This window comes from Cottoperca gobio, chromosome 9 (genome assembly GCF_900634415.1).
Source record: "Cottoperca gobio chromosome 9, fCotGob3.1, whole genome shotgun sequence".
Classification (NCBI taxonomy): Eukaryota; Metazoa; Chordata; class Actinopteri; order Perciformes; family Bovichtidae; genus Cottoperca; species Cottoperca gobio.
The window spans coordinates 16,431,104-16,448,839 of record NC_041363.1 but is presented as its reverse complement, the minus strand read 5'-3'; the positions used below and the strand labels follow the sequence as shown (position 1 = coordinate 16,448,839).

At 39.9% G+C, this 17,736-nt stretch overlaps 1 protein-coding gene across 2 annotated transcripts in view; it reads left to right on the top strand.

The window, feature by feature from the left end:
• commd10 (COMM domain containing 10) overlaps positions 1-3,561 on the top strand; it is a 50,890-nt gene extending 47,329 nt beyond the window's left edge. For both annotated transcript variants that reach the window (XM_029438816.1, XM_029438817.1), the window contains exons 6-7: positions 3,046-3,105; positions 3,330-3,561. In XM_029438816.1, the coding sequence (XP_029294676.1) occupies positions 3,046-3,105; positions 3,330-3,368 (99 nt within the window). In that variant the 3' untranslated portion in view covers positions 3,369-3,561. The remainder of the gene's footprint in view (positions 1-3,045; positions 3,106-3,329) is intronic.
• Positions 3,562-17,736: the final 14,175 nt, after the last annotated feature.

Below are 17,736 nucleotides of genomic sequence, written 5' to 3'. Positions count from 1 at the left end.
TAAGAATAATGGCCAAAGCTTTGAAAATAATACCCAGGTTGCAGTAAATCAGAATTTCCTTAACATTGTGGTATCCCCGTTTGAGTCTGAGGGCTTACGCTGTAATCCATAGAGCTTCTTTCACAATTATCCCTCCCTGACTTTGGTGGCTCATCTAGGAAATTGTACAAGTCACCATGTCGAAGGCTATTAGGCCTGTACTGAGAGCTGCAGCTGAATTTGTAGTCCCACATTTCAGCAGTTATTGAAGGATACTTTGTGTGTGTTTGTATTCTCTCTCATGTGTTCGATCTCCCTTAGTGTGTAGCCTATATTATAAACTCATACTTTATAACATGTAAGGCATATGGAACACCAGATGCAAGTGAATTCATGATTATCTTCATGAGTTAATCCTGTTTTCTGTATCCTGACACACAGGAGTTTGGCACTGAGACAGATAAGATGTGGTGTGTGTGTGTGTGTGTGTGTGTGTGTGTGTGTGTGTGTGTGTGTGCGTGTGCGTGTGCGTGTGCGTGTGCGTGCGTGTACTGGTAGTATAGGGCTGTGATGATGAGGATGATGCACCCTATCCCCATTAGTGTTAGCCTAGATCTGTCAGCGCCTTGTTGGGTTACTGCCTGGCAAAATCTCAACCCTGAGGAACAATGGGATGGGCCAAACACACACACACACACACACACACGCATGTCCTTGTGCATATATTCTCACGACAAAACACTATTTCCCTGTTTAACACACACACACACACACACACACACACACACACACACACACACACACACACCAACAGTACCTAGAAAGATACTGTCAATCTCACATGCACATGAGCACAAACACACTTTCATCCTCAACCCCTGTGTATCAGACAGGAAGTGTAACAGTTTGGTTTGTTGTCTTTATTGTAGCTTAGTTTTGATCGACATGATATTTCACTCACTGAAACTGCGTTCTCGGTTGCCCCCTGTCTCAACAGCTCAGTTAGCTGACAAGTGCTTTTTTATTTTTCCAACTCGGGCTGGTGTTGTTTCTGTGACCCATGCACACCAAAGACCATCAACCCAAAAAGACTGATTATGCAGCGCTGGTTTCTCCTCATTATAATAGTGTTTGCCACAGTGGAGATCAATGGAGTCACTCAGATCAGCGCTGTGCTGAAGCACAGGGTGTGTTTATCATTCAACTCATTTAAATGTATGCCCAATTTGTATTTCAAATAATTTCCTAACATCATCCTTGTTTACTCTGTCTGAGAAAAGATTTGTCACCTTGTAGAACTTCTTTGATGTGCATCTTCTTTACATTGCATCGCACTCGTTAACAACACTTTGATAATTTGTTGTATTACCTGACGTGCAGAGGCTGTCCTTGCAGCTCTCCCTCTGCCGTAGCTAAATTCAAGACTGTCCTACTTCGTGCAGTGGCGCTGCTGCTGTGTGGTGGAGTTGACGAGAGATAACATTCACCCTCTGCGCTCTCCTTTATGACTTTTAACGTTGCTTCTAATTAATATCTCTGTCATTAATTTGTAGTGACACATGGCCTTCCTCCACCCTCTCAACCAGCAAGCCAGTTAGATTCAAGCCCCAAAGCCTGATTTAGTCTCTAAGCACCAAAAAGCAGGAAGGAGAGCTGTAAACGTGAGTGTACTCACATGTGGCTTTAGTATCTTTCAGCACAGATTTATTTACTTTGAGTTTTGTTTCTTTGTGTCGGTCATTCTATCTTTCTTTCCTCCTGCCCTCCTAGTTGGTGCCAGGAGTTCGGTGCTATTATCAACATTCAGCGTGACGGCACTAAGTGCACTTTAGTTTGGCTACAAGACTGCCCTTATCATTCTGTGTTACCCAGAAAACATTACACATATTATAGCTATTTTCTCAATGATGGGTGATCTCGCCATTACTCCCACTCATGGGGGTGGATTATTGTTCAGCCTTCATTTGTGATGGGGTGATGATAATGATGATAGCATGAAGTCCACTGATCGTCGCCCTTGATTTCTTACCATTTTTCTGTAGAACCTCGCTTCGCTTGATATTTATTCAAGCCTGCGGTCTTTTCAGAAAGGACAGAGACACCTCAAAAGGCTGCCAGGTGACATAAGAGTAAGCTCATAATGAGACATTGCTATTCAGGAAGTGACACGGCATAAAAACAGATGTAAGGAATATAAAAGACTTAGACATATTGAAGCCGTGTTCACAAATCCTAATTACAGATTCCAGCTTCACAAGACACAAGCTTCTTTATCTTTATCTATTATATTGCTAAGAAGTTGCTTATCTTACATTTGCACTGTAATTGTACTCATGTTGATGTAATACCTGACCTCATAGTGTGCACTAGGGCTGTCACAATAGCACATTTTCACCACGCAATTATTGTGGACAGATTTTATCAAGATATAAATAGAACATTTGAAAATGTTTTAAATAATGCTGTCAGTCAAATTCATCTTAAACTTTCTTTATTGTGTCTTTTTCTCTCTTTTTTAGAAAATGAATAATACTCAAGACACAAGTCAATTTAAAGGAAGAGGAAACAATAAGGAAATACAGAATGAAAGAGAAGCTCTTTTTGAGCTCACCACATTTTTTAAAAATCGGAAATACTTACAAATAACCAGCGTAACGTTTTCCATCATGCTACATACTGTATGATGTACTTTTTAAAAATAAAGCCAGAATGGAGAAAGAGTGATGGGTTTTCCCACCATGAGTTTGTGGACAGTGACTTTGCCTTCAGTGTATTTTAAAACACTCTGATGGATAAGACTTAGAGGATAGTACGTACCGGCCAGAGGGCAGTAATAATTAATGAAGGTTTTTATAGAAAGCACAAGAAAGCCGACTGAAGAAGTCTTGGACATTACTCTGATGCATGTGCTCTTATTGCTGCTTGTTATCCTCTGCTCTGTTTTCCTTGTACTTACTCTCTCTCACTCTCTCTCTCTCTCTCTCTCTCTCTCTCTCTCTCTCTCTCTCTCCCCCTCTCTCTCCCCCCCCCCTCTCTCTCTCTCCCTCCCTCCCTCCCTCTCCCCAGGTTCAGGAAAATGTCTTTGTTGACTTTAACCACCAGGAGCTGCTTGACTTCTACAACAAGGTCTGTTATTTGTGTGTGTGATCATGTGTGTGAAAGAATGTGTTCTGTGTCAGCGCCTATCTTCCATGTTGCATTTCATCTTGATTGACAGACATTGCCTGACAGAAACTGCCTGACCGTCTTCCTCATACTTTGATACATTTTATGACTTGTGTGTGTTTAATTGGGTGTTTCTTTTGTGTACTTTTTTGCAAACACTCAACCTTTTCTCCTCTTTTTTCCAGCTTGAAATCGTGCAAGGCCAGTTGGATACCCTGACTTAATGCCTGATGCTCTTTGTACACACACACACACACACGCACACACACACACACTGTAATGACAATGTTAATTATGTGCCAATAGTCATTGATCTTACCCTTGAAAAAGGAAGTTATTTTGTAACTAGGAAAAGGAACTTGTGTCCACGCTATTCTAATAAAATCTGAAGTGGAGGTGAAACGCTTCCAAGCTGTTGTTATTTAGTGAAGGCTCATTATTTCTCATTAAGACCAACCTGGACTGCTGGTTCAACAGATGGGAGTTCTGGGAGGCACAGCGGACCTCCTGTGTGTGTGTGTGTGTGTGTGTGTGTGTGTGTGTGTGTGTGTGTGTGTGTGTGTGTGTGTGTGTGTGTGTGTGTGTGTGTGTGTGTGTGTGTGTGTGTGTGTGTGTGTGTGTGTGTGTGTGTGTGTGTGAGATTTGTGAGATTTGTGTCCTTGTTCATGCATCTGTCCTTGCGTGTGTGTGTATAGTTCCTCCGCTCTTTGAATCCAGACTTGAGACGTTCCCAGGCCCCCAGGTGTTGTTCACTCATGCAGATCTACCCCATTGGCTCTCTCCTAGTCTACTGAGTGGTCGGGTTATTTCACGCTTATCGTCAAAATAAAAACTGTGACACACTAACAGGTACTAACAGATTTTTAAGTTCAGAAAAACAAGTTGTTCGTCTGTCTTCTTACTCTCTACTGTGTAGGTTTACTTACTTAGTGTTTAAAGTACAATACTTACCTATGCACATACTTTCAGTTTAAGTTAAAATACTTTATTTTGCCCTCAAGGGCCAATTCAAGGCAGGCTGTTTTGCAAACATAAAAACACAACAGTTAATTCATTGCTGACCAATGACATTGTACAATCTGCTTACTTTCTTAACTGTATACACTTACTTCAAAACCTGACTTTCATATTAAAAATGAGTTAATAACAGTGTTCATTTATTAGCATGCAATAAATAGTGCAATATTGTAACTTGTGATTTGTATGTCCAGAAAGCCTGTTTTGATGATGTAGTTCTGTTGCCACTGATCTCTAAGATGCTCTCTTGAACACGATGATATGAGCGTAGGGCCTCAAAAGTCTGAAGCCACGGTTCTCTACAGAAAGATGCTGGATAACCCTCTTTGGTTTTGGAACAAGTTGCTTCCCCAAGTGATGAAGCATCTCAAGGTGTTGTTGTGTTGGCGGACGCAGGTGTTGTTCCGCCTCTTCGTGGTGAAGAGGAAGCTGAATCTGAGTCTGTTTACTTTCCTCACCTCACCTGTGCACATTACAGTCACAGTTAATGATTCAAAGAATGAGATCACCGACAAAGCTGGTCGAAATGAGCCTTCTTCGCTGTGTGTCTTGACTTATTTTCAGGCAGAATGTGAGGAGCTCAAACATTTGGAAGTTGAGGTGGTTTGGGGATCTGATTAGGATGCTTCCTGGACTTTTTATTTTAGAAATATTCTGGACACATCCAGAAGACATTTATATCTCCCAGGACGAGCTCGAAGGTCATGGAGAAGGACAGTTAGGTTTCTTTTCTTAGCCTACTGCCACTGCCTTACAGATGAGCAGTGGAGAATAGATGGATGGGGAGATCCAAGGAATAAGAGATTTTACAGATTTAGTCTGAAGTAATTATTTATTTCTTATTTCTTTGCTTTATTGAAATTGTTCACAAACTATATTTTAATTTCAAAAACTGGTCCCTAAGACAACTTTCACATGTTGTTCTGTTGCTTTTAATGTCTCTCCTTGTAGGGTGGCAAACTGTTAATAGGATAATTCGCGTTTTGAGAGGACTTAAATACAGACTAAACCAAACAACAAAATCACTCCCACTTCCACCTTGCCTTGTAAGACGGATGAATTCACTTACTTTACTATGGGAACCTTACTTACAGCTGCCACCCTCAAAGATACTAAAATATCCAAAAGTAGTGTAATACACCAAGAAAACAGACAGACTTCAACACTTTCTCTCTTTTCCTGTAGCCTCAGAGTAAACATTGACATATGAGCACACACACACACATTAGATTTTAAAACAGAATTTAAAAATGACACATTGGGTGACATCTGTCTCAAAAAACAGTCTAAGCCACGTCCTAAACCACTTATGTCTGTATATATATGAATACTTCTCTTTTTATTCCAATTGACAAGTTTTGCTACCATGTGAAAACACCTGCAGTCAGAGGGAGCGCCGTGTTCCACAGCATGGAGAACAGATGGCAAGGCCGAGCAGTGATGGCCGCCTGGAAAAAAAGAAGAGAAAAAAAGAGACTCTCACACTGAGATCCGGCAGAACACAGCACACAGAGTCCCAACGAGAGCGATAGGGGGAGTGTGTGTGTCTGAGTGTGTGCATGTATGTCTGGTGAGTTGCGTCTCTGCGTGTACTTGTCAAAGCTGTTTGAATGCTATGGCGTGTGTAGTGAGGCAGACCAAGTTGGGCTGGACACCACACAAACATACTGGCTTGTTTTTATAGAGCGGCTGGGTCATGGGTTGCTGTGCGATTCTAGCTTTATTATGTGTCTAATGGACTTACCTCAGTGTGTGGCTGCGGTCTTACAGGGCTGACACAGCTCAGCCACAGATGTCAGACACTGAAAGCTGACTTCTAGGACGCACAAAAGCAAGTAAACAGTTGAACTCACTACCCACCACAATAAAGGGGACGTATTTTGAAACATCTTTGTGTTTTCCACCATTAAAAACGGATTAAAAATGTATATATTTGAAACCCTGCAGGTTCTCATGATGTATTGTGGATTGGGAATCTTTTTTTTAAAAGTAAACTATCATGAAAACATCTGTTGTCAAGCCAAACAGAAACCCAAATTCAGTCAGAGGCAACATAACATAGCTTTACTTTGATAAATGCTTGGTCACACCAGGCAGAAAATGGAAAATTCGAAGCTCACGTGGTGACTCGGGGGTTGTGCAGGGGCCGCCGTTGGATGTGGCCAGTTTCCTTCGGGGCAAAATGGACACGAATGAGAAATTGACTGCTTCCTATTCAGATAAACAGAGTTACATTGAATTGGATGTGTGAAAGCATGACACTAAATTACTTGAGCTCCACAAGCATTTGAGGCAATTCTATTGAAGTGAATTGATTTCTTAAAATGTTCCTGGTGTGTCAGACCCAACACCAAGCACAGTAACCAATGTTTGTTAAAGTAGTCTTTCGGTCAAACCAACTTTCTTCCTGGTCAAATGTATGACACAAATACACTCAATCCCTCCATGCTTGTGTATGCACATGCCCTTGAGTGTACAGTATGTGTGTGTTTAGAGTATTCTCCATCTTTACAACTATGCTCGTCTCGTGCCCTTGACAACCACTACGTTGAAAAGACAAAGAGAGTCATGAGTGTCTTTTAAAAAATCACAACAATAGCATTAGGCTGCACAGATAGCACCGCTCTGCTTTTATGAAGAATAACCCTTAACAATGGACAAGCAAGCAAAGAGCAGCTAATAAAAAAGTGAAGAGGCACTCACGATAAATCTGTGTGTCGAGAACAATCCGCTTTGCATGCCATTGTCTTTTATGTGTGCCTGGTTATTAAAATATTTATTACTGTGCTCTCTAGCAGAAAGTTGTGCTATAATAGGATGCTATCTGAATAAAAATGTGACCAACCTGCTAAACCTCTACCAGTATTTCCCACAGTCAGTTTACAGGAAGTTCATACTGTGTATAACCACATATAAAGTTAATATATATAGATTTTTTAAATGTAGTGGTTCAGAGCTTCCCAGGAACCCAATTTCCCCAATATTCCCAGTTAACGTGAATGCTTGACACTTGATTTATTGTTCAAAAGGATGTAAGGTCACCTACAGCAAGCTGTATAGGAATAATGCTTCTTTCAGCACATAGAACCAGAAAAGGTGTACTGTATGCTTGCCACTGTAATTCAAAAGACACACATGCAATCCAACCTAAACAGCTGACTCTGATCTAAACCTAAATTTGACTAAAAGTTATTTGTGCTATAAGTACTGTTTTAATTCTGTGTGCAATACTTTTTTAAATTGGACGACTAAATTATTGAAAGATTATTTGGCACACAACCAGCCCTGTCCAAGGAGGCTCGGAAATACACTGGCACTGCAGTAAATGTAGTTAGCAATGGGGGTACCACTAACCCTGATGATACATTAGTAATAAAGTACATGAAGACCATCCCGACCCCCCCCCCCCCCCCCCCGACCATTAGAGAAAATGTATTAACATGAAAACTGATTCCAGCTCAACTTGCAAGAATCAAATTGTGCCGAATCTTAATCAAATCTTAGTCTTACCCCCCCCCCAAAAAAAAAGGTTAAATAAATGTACACTTCTACCAGCACTGAATTTTGTACCAGTTATTAGGACAGCGTTGCCCTGCTTTGTGAAATATTTCCACATTTCCTTTGAACTTTGCACTTCATTCATTTGTGTTGCTCTGTTAACTCTGCAGTTGTTAACTCAGGCTTCTCTGTGGCACTTCCTCTCCCTTTGATCTTACACTCTGTCTCTAGAGCATCAGCCATACAATTTGGCACCGCATGCAAAAGTGTGTTTACACACTTACAGTAGATTTTTTTATTCCGCTTTTATAGTGGCTACAATGGTCACATATCATTACTCTGGCTTTCATCTTTCGGCACCATCGTTTATTTCCAGCAGAATGGCAGCATCAAAAATTCAGTGCTGCTCTCTTATTTGTTGTCCTGCCAAAATGACCACTCTGCTTTCAGCCTCAATAAACCACCTGTGGCCAGTCCCCACACAAACAAATGTTTCGCGAATGATCAGTTTTCCCTTTCTATTCTAAAATGGTATTCTTTTCAACTGTGTGTTCCTGTCTTTTTTACACTGTTATTATCCGTGCTGCAGGGCATAGACGGAAGAAGTTACAACCCCAGTGTCTTCCCTGCATGTTTATATAAAGGCTGCTGACTTGAATGGAATTTCCTTTCATTTTCTTGAAATGAACAGAGACACCTTACTTCTCCATGAAACTTGTCTTATTTTCCCACAGCCTTTCGAACTTCACTATCTACTCTACCCAGCCACAAGCCCCACTTGACCCAGCAGCCTCCGGTTCCTGTACAGATAAAGACACTTTACCCCCATCTTCTTAAAGCTTCTTTTCTCCAATGTATCTCCAGGTCCAAAGTGTTCCTCTGGACAGGGGATATTATAACTCTTTCTGCCTTTGCCTCTTCATTACTGACCCTAAACTTTCAAAACCATAGTCCTTAAAAATCATTTGAGACTGTTCGAAAATAAAAAGTTTAGTTTTTATTTTATAAGAAAGGTCAGTTTGCTTTATCAACACGAAATGTAACTACACAAGACCTCTGCCAGTATTTTACATCTATTTCACTGAATTACAAAACATGTCACCAGCATCAGTCATCATCTCATGAAGCACAATCCTGCTCCTAATTTTCTGTGACGTTGTGCTTTGTGCGGCAGCATGTCTAAAATTAGCCCGTGCCTTTATTCTCTCTGCCCTGGGAGCTGCTTGTCCATCTACAGATCTGCTGCAGTAATGTTTTTTTAAGCATACGCAGAAGCGTGATGAACAAATGTCAATAAAACTAAAACTAATCATTTGATTGTGACTGTAACAGTAATATATGCAACATGTTGCAGGAGGTAAGTACGCTTAATGGTTTTTCTACAGTGTAATGCAGTAATTGACTGTTTGAGCCCATTACCTACAAAATCATGTATATCTCCTTAATGTCACTGCCAACCATTTTCCACAACATGAGTGTGTTGCCTTGTCTTCTACCTCGCAGGTATCTCTTTATTTCATTTGTAATAGTGCAATATGAAAATGAACTTATAGAGGCTGAAACTGACATGAGATCCATCACACTCATCGCAATGAGTTAATTTTAATTTCTTGCCAAAGATGCATTTAAGCCATGTGGTGCAAGGAAGATCTGACTTCTTGCATTTTAGAGACAGCTGCCAAATGAGTCCTGCATTCATTAAGAGTAGTTTCAATAAATCAAAATCAGGAGACACAAATGAGTGATCATTAATAAAATGATGTGGATCTGGGAAAAACTCAGAGCGTCCATGACCTCAGTTGGTTTTAGTTGATTATTCTCACTGGGACCAAGCACATATTGACAGACATTGGATCTATAAGTACTCCTTTTCTTATATCTGGTTTGTGATTGTTGATGTATTATTTGTTTATTTAGTTTTTCTGCCAACAGTTTAGTGCTACACAAGCTAGCCATTGTGCTAGCTGTCTGAGGCTAACGTGTTGCTAAGACAACATTCTCAGTAACTGTTGTATTACTGTTATGCATCTTGACTTTGTTTACTAGATCATTGTACACCCGATGAGGAGTTGATAATGGTCTCTCAGTGGTGATTCTTTGTTTCTTCCTGGTATGAGGAACAATGTCATTAATTTTACAGCTAATCTTTACTTGTGAATACAGGTTCCTTGTTGCTGTACTAATTCATCCAACTCTTCTCTATAATATATCTGGGGTTTCTTCTAATTTGTAATGCCTATTATTGAATTAGTTACACACATAATACACATGAGTGTAATGAGATGAACACAGAATATCAGACTAAATACTGTACTGACATGAACTGACAACAATGTCTAGTATTGAAAGTATTGTACACTTTGAAAAGTGCTTTGGCCCTTACACCTTTATTGTACTTTAAGACGTTAAAGCTTTCCAACTACATTAAGAAGCAAAGCACAAGCTTTGTTATTCAGAGGTCATACCCATGCTGGTGTTCTGCTGTTCTAATTGTTCGAAGCAGATACATCATTATCTCTTTCAGACCAACTTCCTGTCCTCCTCTCCATTCCTGTTTTCTTTGCTCCTCCAAACCCTTCCAGCCATGACCATGATGTCTTCCTAAAATCTCATCATTCTCTGGCCCTCTCTCTCTCTCTCTGTTTCTGCTTCCATGCCCTGCCTAGCTGGCTGCACAGTTGGCAAAAATAAATAGGCATACTCCTTCAACTAGCGCCTCTCTGCTGGTCCATTGCCCTAGGTGGCAGCGCTGGGCTCGCAGCCTAGTCTGGCTCAGTCTGGTCTGGTTTCCACTATAGAGCCAATCGGGACCTACAATGCCTTACTCACGATTCACATCGTTTGCTTTCCCCTCGTTCCCAAACATGATTTCTTTGAGTCATCTTTTCATCTTGCTGCCAGCCGAGATGCTCAGCCAGATGGGCAGATTTTCCAATAAACATGTTGTGGCTTTGATCTCATGTTATGATATGGAGTCGGCCTTAGTATAGTTTAAGTTCACCTGGCCCTAATGAACTAAGTTTGCTACTGTGCCATAACATTTTTTTAAACTTTTTTCTCTCTGATGTATTATATATATATACTGTTAGAGCAGGCTAACCCGACAGACTGTGGTTTGCATCAGTCACTGATTGTAATATAGAAGCCTTGACAGTGCATGTCCCCTTGAATTATGTGCAGATTTATCTTTAGTTTCAGATTCTGTGCATGTACTGAGGTTGTGTTGTCTTTGCAGTGCTGCATTTTCCCCAATGTCCCTTTTGCTAATACACACTTTGTTATATACTTGATATCACGAGCCGATGATTCATGTAGAGGACATGAAAATAAAGATGCTTGTATTGTAGGATAGAGTCGGTTAGCCCTCGTATCGTAGGACAGAAATATAAATATAAGTAGTAGGGATGGATCAAATACTGTAATTTATTTCTAACATAACACTCCTTAGATGTCCATCATAGAAATACATAATAAGCTACTTGGACAAGCAACAGAAAGGTTACATTTACAATTCATTGCTACCAAACTCGAGGCTTCAAATCCATAGTCCACAGACCAATGTGTGAAGTCACTTCTGATATACAGTCTATGTTTGTAACAACCTTGTTAGCCACTCATGCTAGCTTTTGCAGGTTGTGTAGATGAAACCAACACACTGTGTACTTGTGTATGCTAATGTTGTAACTCTACAAAGGTTTATTTGGTATTGCTCCTAAAACAGCCTCATGCACACCACGTCAATGTTGCTTGCTCAGTTATGATTGTACCCTCACTGTTCAGGGGAGGGGTTTAAGGAAAGACCAATTGATGACAATCTTCATATTTCTAAAATGCTTCTGTGAAAACTCATGCCTTTCTCTTTCACCACCACCTCTCTGATGACATTTTGTCTGTTCGGGATCCACACAAAGAGGTCACGTTCTGAGCAGCCAGTGTCTGCTGAAGACATCTCTAGAGTCTAGCTGGCACCGCCAAGACACGACAGCACTGTCACCACGCACTAGACTCTCTCTGTCTCCCTGGTCATTCGTTCATGGCCTTCTTTTACCCCACTTGCTCTGCCTCTCACTGTCGTTATCCTCCCTCCTCGCAAACCTCATCATGTCTTGCCTTCTCTGTCAATACGTGTGACATCGCTTCTGTTGTTTGTTCTTTCTGTCTTGTCCTTTCTCTCTCACTCTCTTGCCTGTCATTGTTCTCAGCGTGTCGCTGTGGCAGACACTGTGGTGGCTGCGTCGTGGTTCATTGTTTGCAGTTCTGATAAATTTAAATTTGTTATGATTAGTGTTTGCATGTGATTCTGGGCCTCATGACAGGGAACAGACAATGGCTGTCATTGCTGTTTAGGGTTGTGTTGTGTTGCAGGGTAACAAGCCGTGGCAGTAACATGCTGCCATTTTTCATTTTTATTCCTCTATTCTGTCCCATTGGATTTATTGGCTCTGCTGTTATTGCTGTTGTGTGTACTTTTTAAACCTTAATTGTGAGTAAAGTTTTCTACATTATTCTTTAATGTTAAACTTTATAATTCTTGTGTTTGGTGTCAGACGTGTGACCCATCCCTGACTTTGTTTTGTCGTCGTCCTGTTTTTGCTGTAGTTGTTATTTTTGTTGCTGTTTTCATTTCTGCACCAAGTGAGGCATGCCACCGCCCTTGCCCTGTGATGTCCTAGGCAAGGTGGTACGGGGTGTGTATCTGCAGGGTGTCTGTCTGCAGCAGTGGTGTGTTGCGTAAACAGTCTCAACACAGATGGTGCAGCATGCCTCTACACATGGCAGGTTCACAGCCCGGGGAGCTCACCATCCTCCTCCGTTCCTCCCCTCTCCCTCTTTCTCTCCGTCTCCTGTGTTTGTCAATGTCTGTTTCTTTCTGTCTTCTGCACCTGCTGCCCCCATCTCTGTTGGTACACATTGCTGTCTGTCTCTGTGTCTGTCTGCCTTCCTGTATCTCTGTCTTTGTACGTCTCTCTCTATGTGTCTGCTGTTCAGATGCTGCTCACCAGTCTTGTAGACAAAGTTGGATCTTTCTTTCATAGTTTTTGCCACCATATTTGTTATGACAACACTGTACCCACCAAAGTAATTATTGAGATCAGGACACACAGGAACGTTGCTACTACTTTAGTTACAGGTAAAAGCAACCGTGTACCCACAGTGTTGGTACGGTAATAACCCATCAATGCATTGGAAAACTGTGTGAGGTTCATCCAGCTGCCTGTAAATTAAATCAAATGTGGCTAAGTCCTGTGAAGGAATGGATTGAAATGAAATGCATGCATGAACAAGTTTAAATCTACAATACGTGTAGTCACCAGTTTTACACCTTGCAGCCCTGTGCAAAAACACTCACTGCCTTTATTGGCTTTCCTGCACTTTGGTCTGCTTCTCGTCAGTGATAGAGAAATGAAATGAGAAAATGGAAGCTTGTTTGCTTTTACAGCATGTTCAACCTGAGATGTATCAATTTGAGGGGGGGAAGGCTTTCTTATACTGTTGGGGTGTCCCTTCCAGATGTTTATATTTCATTTCATTTTGCATAATGCTGCACATATGAAACAGAAACTTAGGAATCTTATGAATAGCTAAATAAAAGTCTCTCCTATCAGGGGTGAACTTTGATTTATGATATCCAATGATCCGAGCCCGCCAGAACAGCTTCCAATCTTCTCCTGAATTTCCCAGATACAGCCAGAAAGTGATGTTTTCTTTCTTATCAATAGCACTTTAAAGCAATTAGACCAGTTATGATTTTTCCTTTCTGCGATGAAGGAGTGAAATGGAGGGATGGAGTTGGCGAGTGGGAAGATATGAGAGGAGGATGAAAAGAGGGAAAGTAGGACAGAGAGATGACTGACTGTAACAGCCCTCTGGATAGTTTCTAGCTGGAGCTGAGCTTGTGTCAGACCTGCATGATGGGGAAGTTCTGCTCCCCAGTTCAGTGAACATGGTGTGTTACAAACTAATTCAGCCAATTCAGCACAGATGTCCTGCAGTTATGGACAGGGAATTATGTTTTCTGTCAAGTGATGAAGTTCTCTCCCAGCAGAATTTGCCAATGATGATTAGATGTTGTCAAGAAGGATATTTTTCTTTTGTTGTTGATTTTTCAATTAAGATAATTGGACAGATGGAATAAATCCACATATCCTCTGTCTATGTTGAACGTAATAGTATGATGTACACATTTGACCTTGTACTCTGCTGGGAATAAGGAATAAGATAACTTGGTGGTTATTTATATATCAGCTCAACATCCAACGCACTGAATCATGTGATGATGAATCGTTCTGTTAACAGTCTGTTTTGAATTAAGAGCCTCGTTTTAAACAGTGTATATCTAGTCCTACATGACGAGTCTATTCATCACTTAATTGAAGGACAGAAGAAGTTGACAGTAGTTTTGATAATCGATTGCTTCTTTAAGTCATTTATTAAGCAAAAATGTCAACCATTTATTTATTTCAGCCTCTCAAATGTGAGTTTTTTCCACATTATTTTATATCACGTTTTATATCATTTTAATTATATTCGGGCTTTGGGCTGTTGGTCGGACGAGAGACTTGCTTATGGGAATTGCCTTTTTGGGCGCTATATTCTGACCTTTAATTGACTTAACAATTAATACAAAATCAACCGATTCATTACATAATTAAAAAAATTATTATTATTTGCAGTTTCTTAAAATGTATACAATTGTGATGTCACCAAACCTAACTACAACATTATTACATATCTGGGGTTTAAATGTAGTGATTTTGATAGATTTGAAAATGTAATATACAACAATAATGTTACTGTGGTTATGTGTTGAAAAATAAGTTTATATTAAGATACTACACAGACTTGGCCTTTCTTCAAGGCACACACATTCAGAAAATATTGCTTCTAATGTTGAGAAAATAAAAATAAGGTCCATAAGAAGCCATAATGTCAATGAAATTACAATATCATTTTAAAACAAAAGTCAAGTCAAATGTATTAAGTTAAAATTGTAAAGGTGATTGTATAGCACATTTCATACACATTACAATGTATGAAATCATACAATATACAGTCTCTCTCTAGAGAAAGAGATGAGGGCACTAGCTAGCCACAGCCCTGAGAGAACAGGTAGGCCTTAAGCTTGCTTTTTTCAAAGATGACACAGTTATGGTACATCAAAAAGATATTTCTTGGCTACTGAGAAGAGAGAACTGGAAGTGATCTGGAACAGGAGCTGGCTTATCCGGGCCACATACTGTAGATATGAGATGTCAGCTCAGACGTCATGGCTGTAAGCAGAAACAAGGAACTATTCACCTCCTAACCTGTCACTCCAGATCTGTTTTCAGCAGCCCACAATACTTCACCTCCCAAACTCTACAGTCCCCACTGTTTTTCTTCAGTAGGGACATTAAATGAAGCGCAGATGAAGACAGAGGCAGAGTGGATCCAGGGACAACCATGTTATTATTGTGAAGACCAAAGTAATGCACACTGACAGGCCTTTATTTACTCCTTCCCATTCATGTAGTTTTATGTTTTTGTACCTGTATTTGTTCATATGCAGGTATCTTGAGGTTCAAATGTAATAATGTCAAATTCCATCTTCACTACTTCTCTTATTTTAATATATTTTGTTCAATGAAGAGGCGATAGTAAACAGGAATATAAAAAGAGAGGAAGAGAGGAATTTATGATTCTTCACTGCAGTTTTATTAGCTGGTGGAGAAACATAGAAGAATGTTGAGTAAATGTTCCAACATGCGAAGATGAAGAGCTAATCGTGTCACATCCTCTTGATTTGTCTCCACAAATCTCAGTCCAACCTTGAATTAGTATTTACCGTTATTTGTTTCAACCCCTATTGTAGATTAAAATATTTAAATAAGCCTGTGTGTGCAGTTTGGAAGATGTTATCTCGACAGGACATGATTTACAAAAAGACTAGTTTTAGACAATAAAGGTTACAATATCTAATTATGCCAAAGGGGTGGAGCAGGAAACGCGATCTACACCCTATAATTAGTTTGACATGTTTCAATTAAAATGTAAACAGTCACTTATCTTTTATCTTTTGTTTCACTAGTTGTGCAACAGACATGTGCCACTATAAAATGTCTTTAGTCCGTGAATTGATGCATTTAAAGTGTCCACTTTAAGTATTCAAGTATCTCTGTTTTAAAAGTGCTACTTATGAGCAAAGGATCCAATCTTCCTTAATATCTATAATTAGCTTTAAGTGCACTTTAAGTAAAAAAAGGAAGAGGGTGTTGATGGTGTATTGCTTCCATAATTTAACATATTTCCAGTTGAATCAGGATTTTGGTGCCACTGAGATCATGAACATTGTGTCTTAAACGAGCACTCCACCGATTTAGCATTGCACTCCTTTAACAATGTCAGACTCACGATAGACATAAAAAAAAGAAGAATTAAAATTGATGCAGCTGAACCAGAGATATCATTTTTTAATCCACATATGATTCCTCATTGTCAACATATGCTGACTCCATTACCCATGATACAAGTCGATTTGGTTCAAGATTTGGGTGTGGTATGCTAGTAGTGGCTAATGTAGCCTCTAACTGCTAGCTTGTAGTTTGTAGGTTTCAGCCCTAACCGATCAGACTTTACGCAGCTCCGTCTGCAGCCACTAAAGACCTTTTGTTTTTGGGACGACAGCAGGAATAACAACAGCTACGGCAATAATGGAGTATTTTCCCCCCGCTCTTTAAACTCTCTGAGCAAGACTTTAAGCCTCAGGTAGTCTTTTCTGGTGCTGCAGAAACTGGATTTAGATTTTTTTTTAAAGAATCTGTCGACTATAAACGTTGCATGTTGTTTCTTGGTGCCCAGTTCTGTCCCAACAGAACCTGCGACCACTCCTGCCAACGCAACTGCTCATGTGTTCATCAGAACCGGCGGGTGAAACCAAACATCTTCAGGAGTTGATGTTAGCTTAATGATTACATGCTTGATGCTATAACTAATGAGGAAATTAGGAATTAAAAAGGTGTTGATTAGGTTAAGACCAAAACAAAGATCTCCCTCAAATGTTTTAATTAATATTTGAATTGCTCCATAATCTTCCCTTGTGCTTCTTAAACTCTCTCCTGTTGATCGGTGCATTAATTTGTTAAAATTCAGTGTAATGGGTAAACCTCTAACAAAGATATCAGTCACTGGTCACATGCGATCCGCTTTCATTTAATGTTCATCGTTGCATTCATTGTATTCATTTATTCATCGTTTATTAATCATTTACCTTTCTGTTTAGTTTAAAACTGTTTAGTTTTAGTTTTGTAGTTATTAGTTCAATAAACATTTAATTTATAAAGAATTTAATCCTGTGATTTATGTGTGTATTACTACCAGGTCCCTGTACAGCGGGCCAGAACACATATGTATAATATGTAATACATCATCTTGAGTTATTAGTTATAAGTATATATTTTGGTACTAATTATAAAATCAATTCACGCAACAAAAGAAGTGTGTATTTTCGAAGACACTTTTTTACTTTTCTTTTTAGAATGTGTCTGTTATGATGTGGAGAATCAGCTGGCAAAGTTATTTTTCATTTAATTTTAACAATAGAGGTTATACAAGTCAAAACAGGCTTAGTCATCTTCTCCTGAGGACTATGCCTCTTTGTGACATTGAATGTATTTGTTTGTATATTTGTGTGTAGACAGGGAGTGAGGTCCCACACCTGCTAAACCAACGAGCCACATTCATGTTTTCATTAAAACCCTCAAAAGAAATCTAATCTTTAAACTCAGACAGAAAGAATGAAGAAGAACATCTCATTCTTGGGACCTTCCTAATCCCTTTGACTGCTCTCATCAACCCCCCACTACACGCACACACACACACACACACACACACACACACACACACACACACACACACACACACACACACACACACACACACACACACACACACACACACATACATGGGCTGTCTCTTCTGAGCATGCTGCCCCCCATCACATTCACATTATTACACAGCAGCTAATCCTGTTTCCCAAATCCCAGTACCTTGGACTCCATGGAGAAAATCCTATTGGTGCTGCGCATTTCTCCATACTCT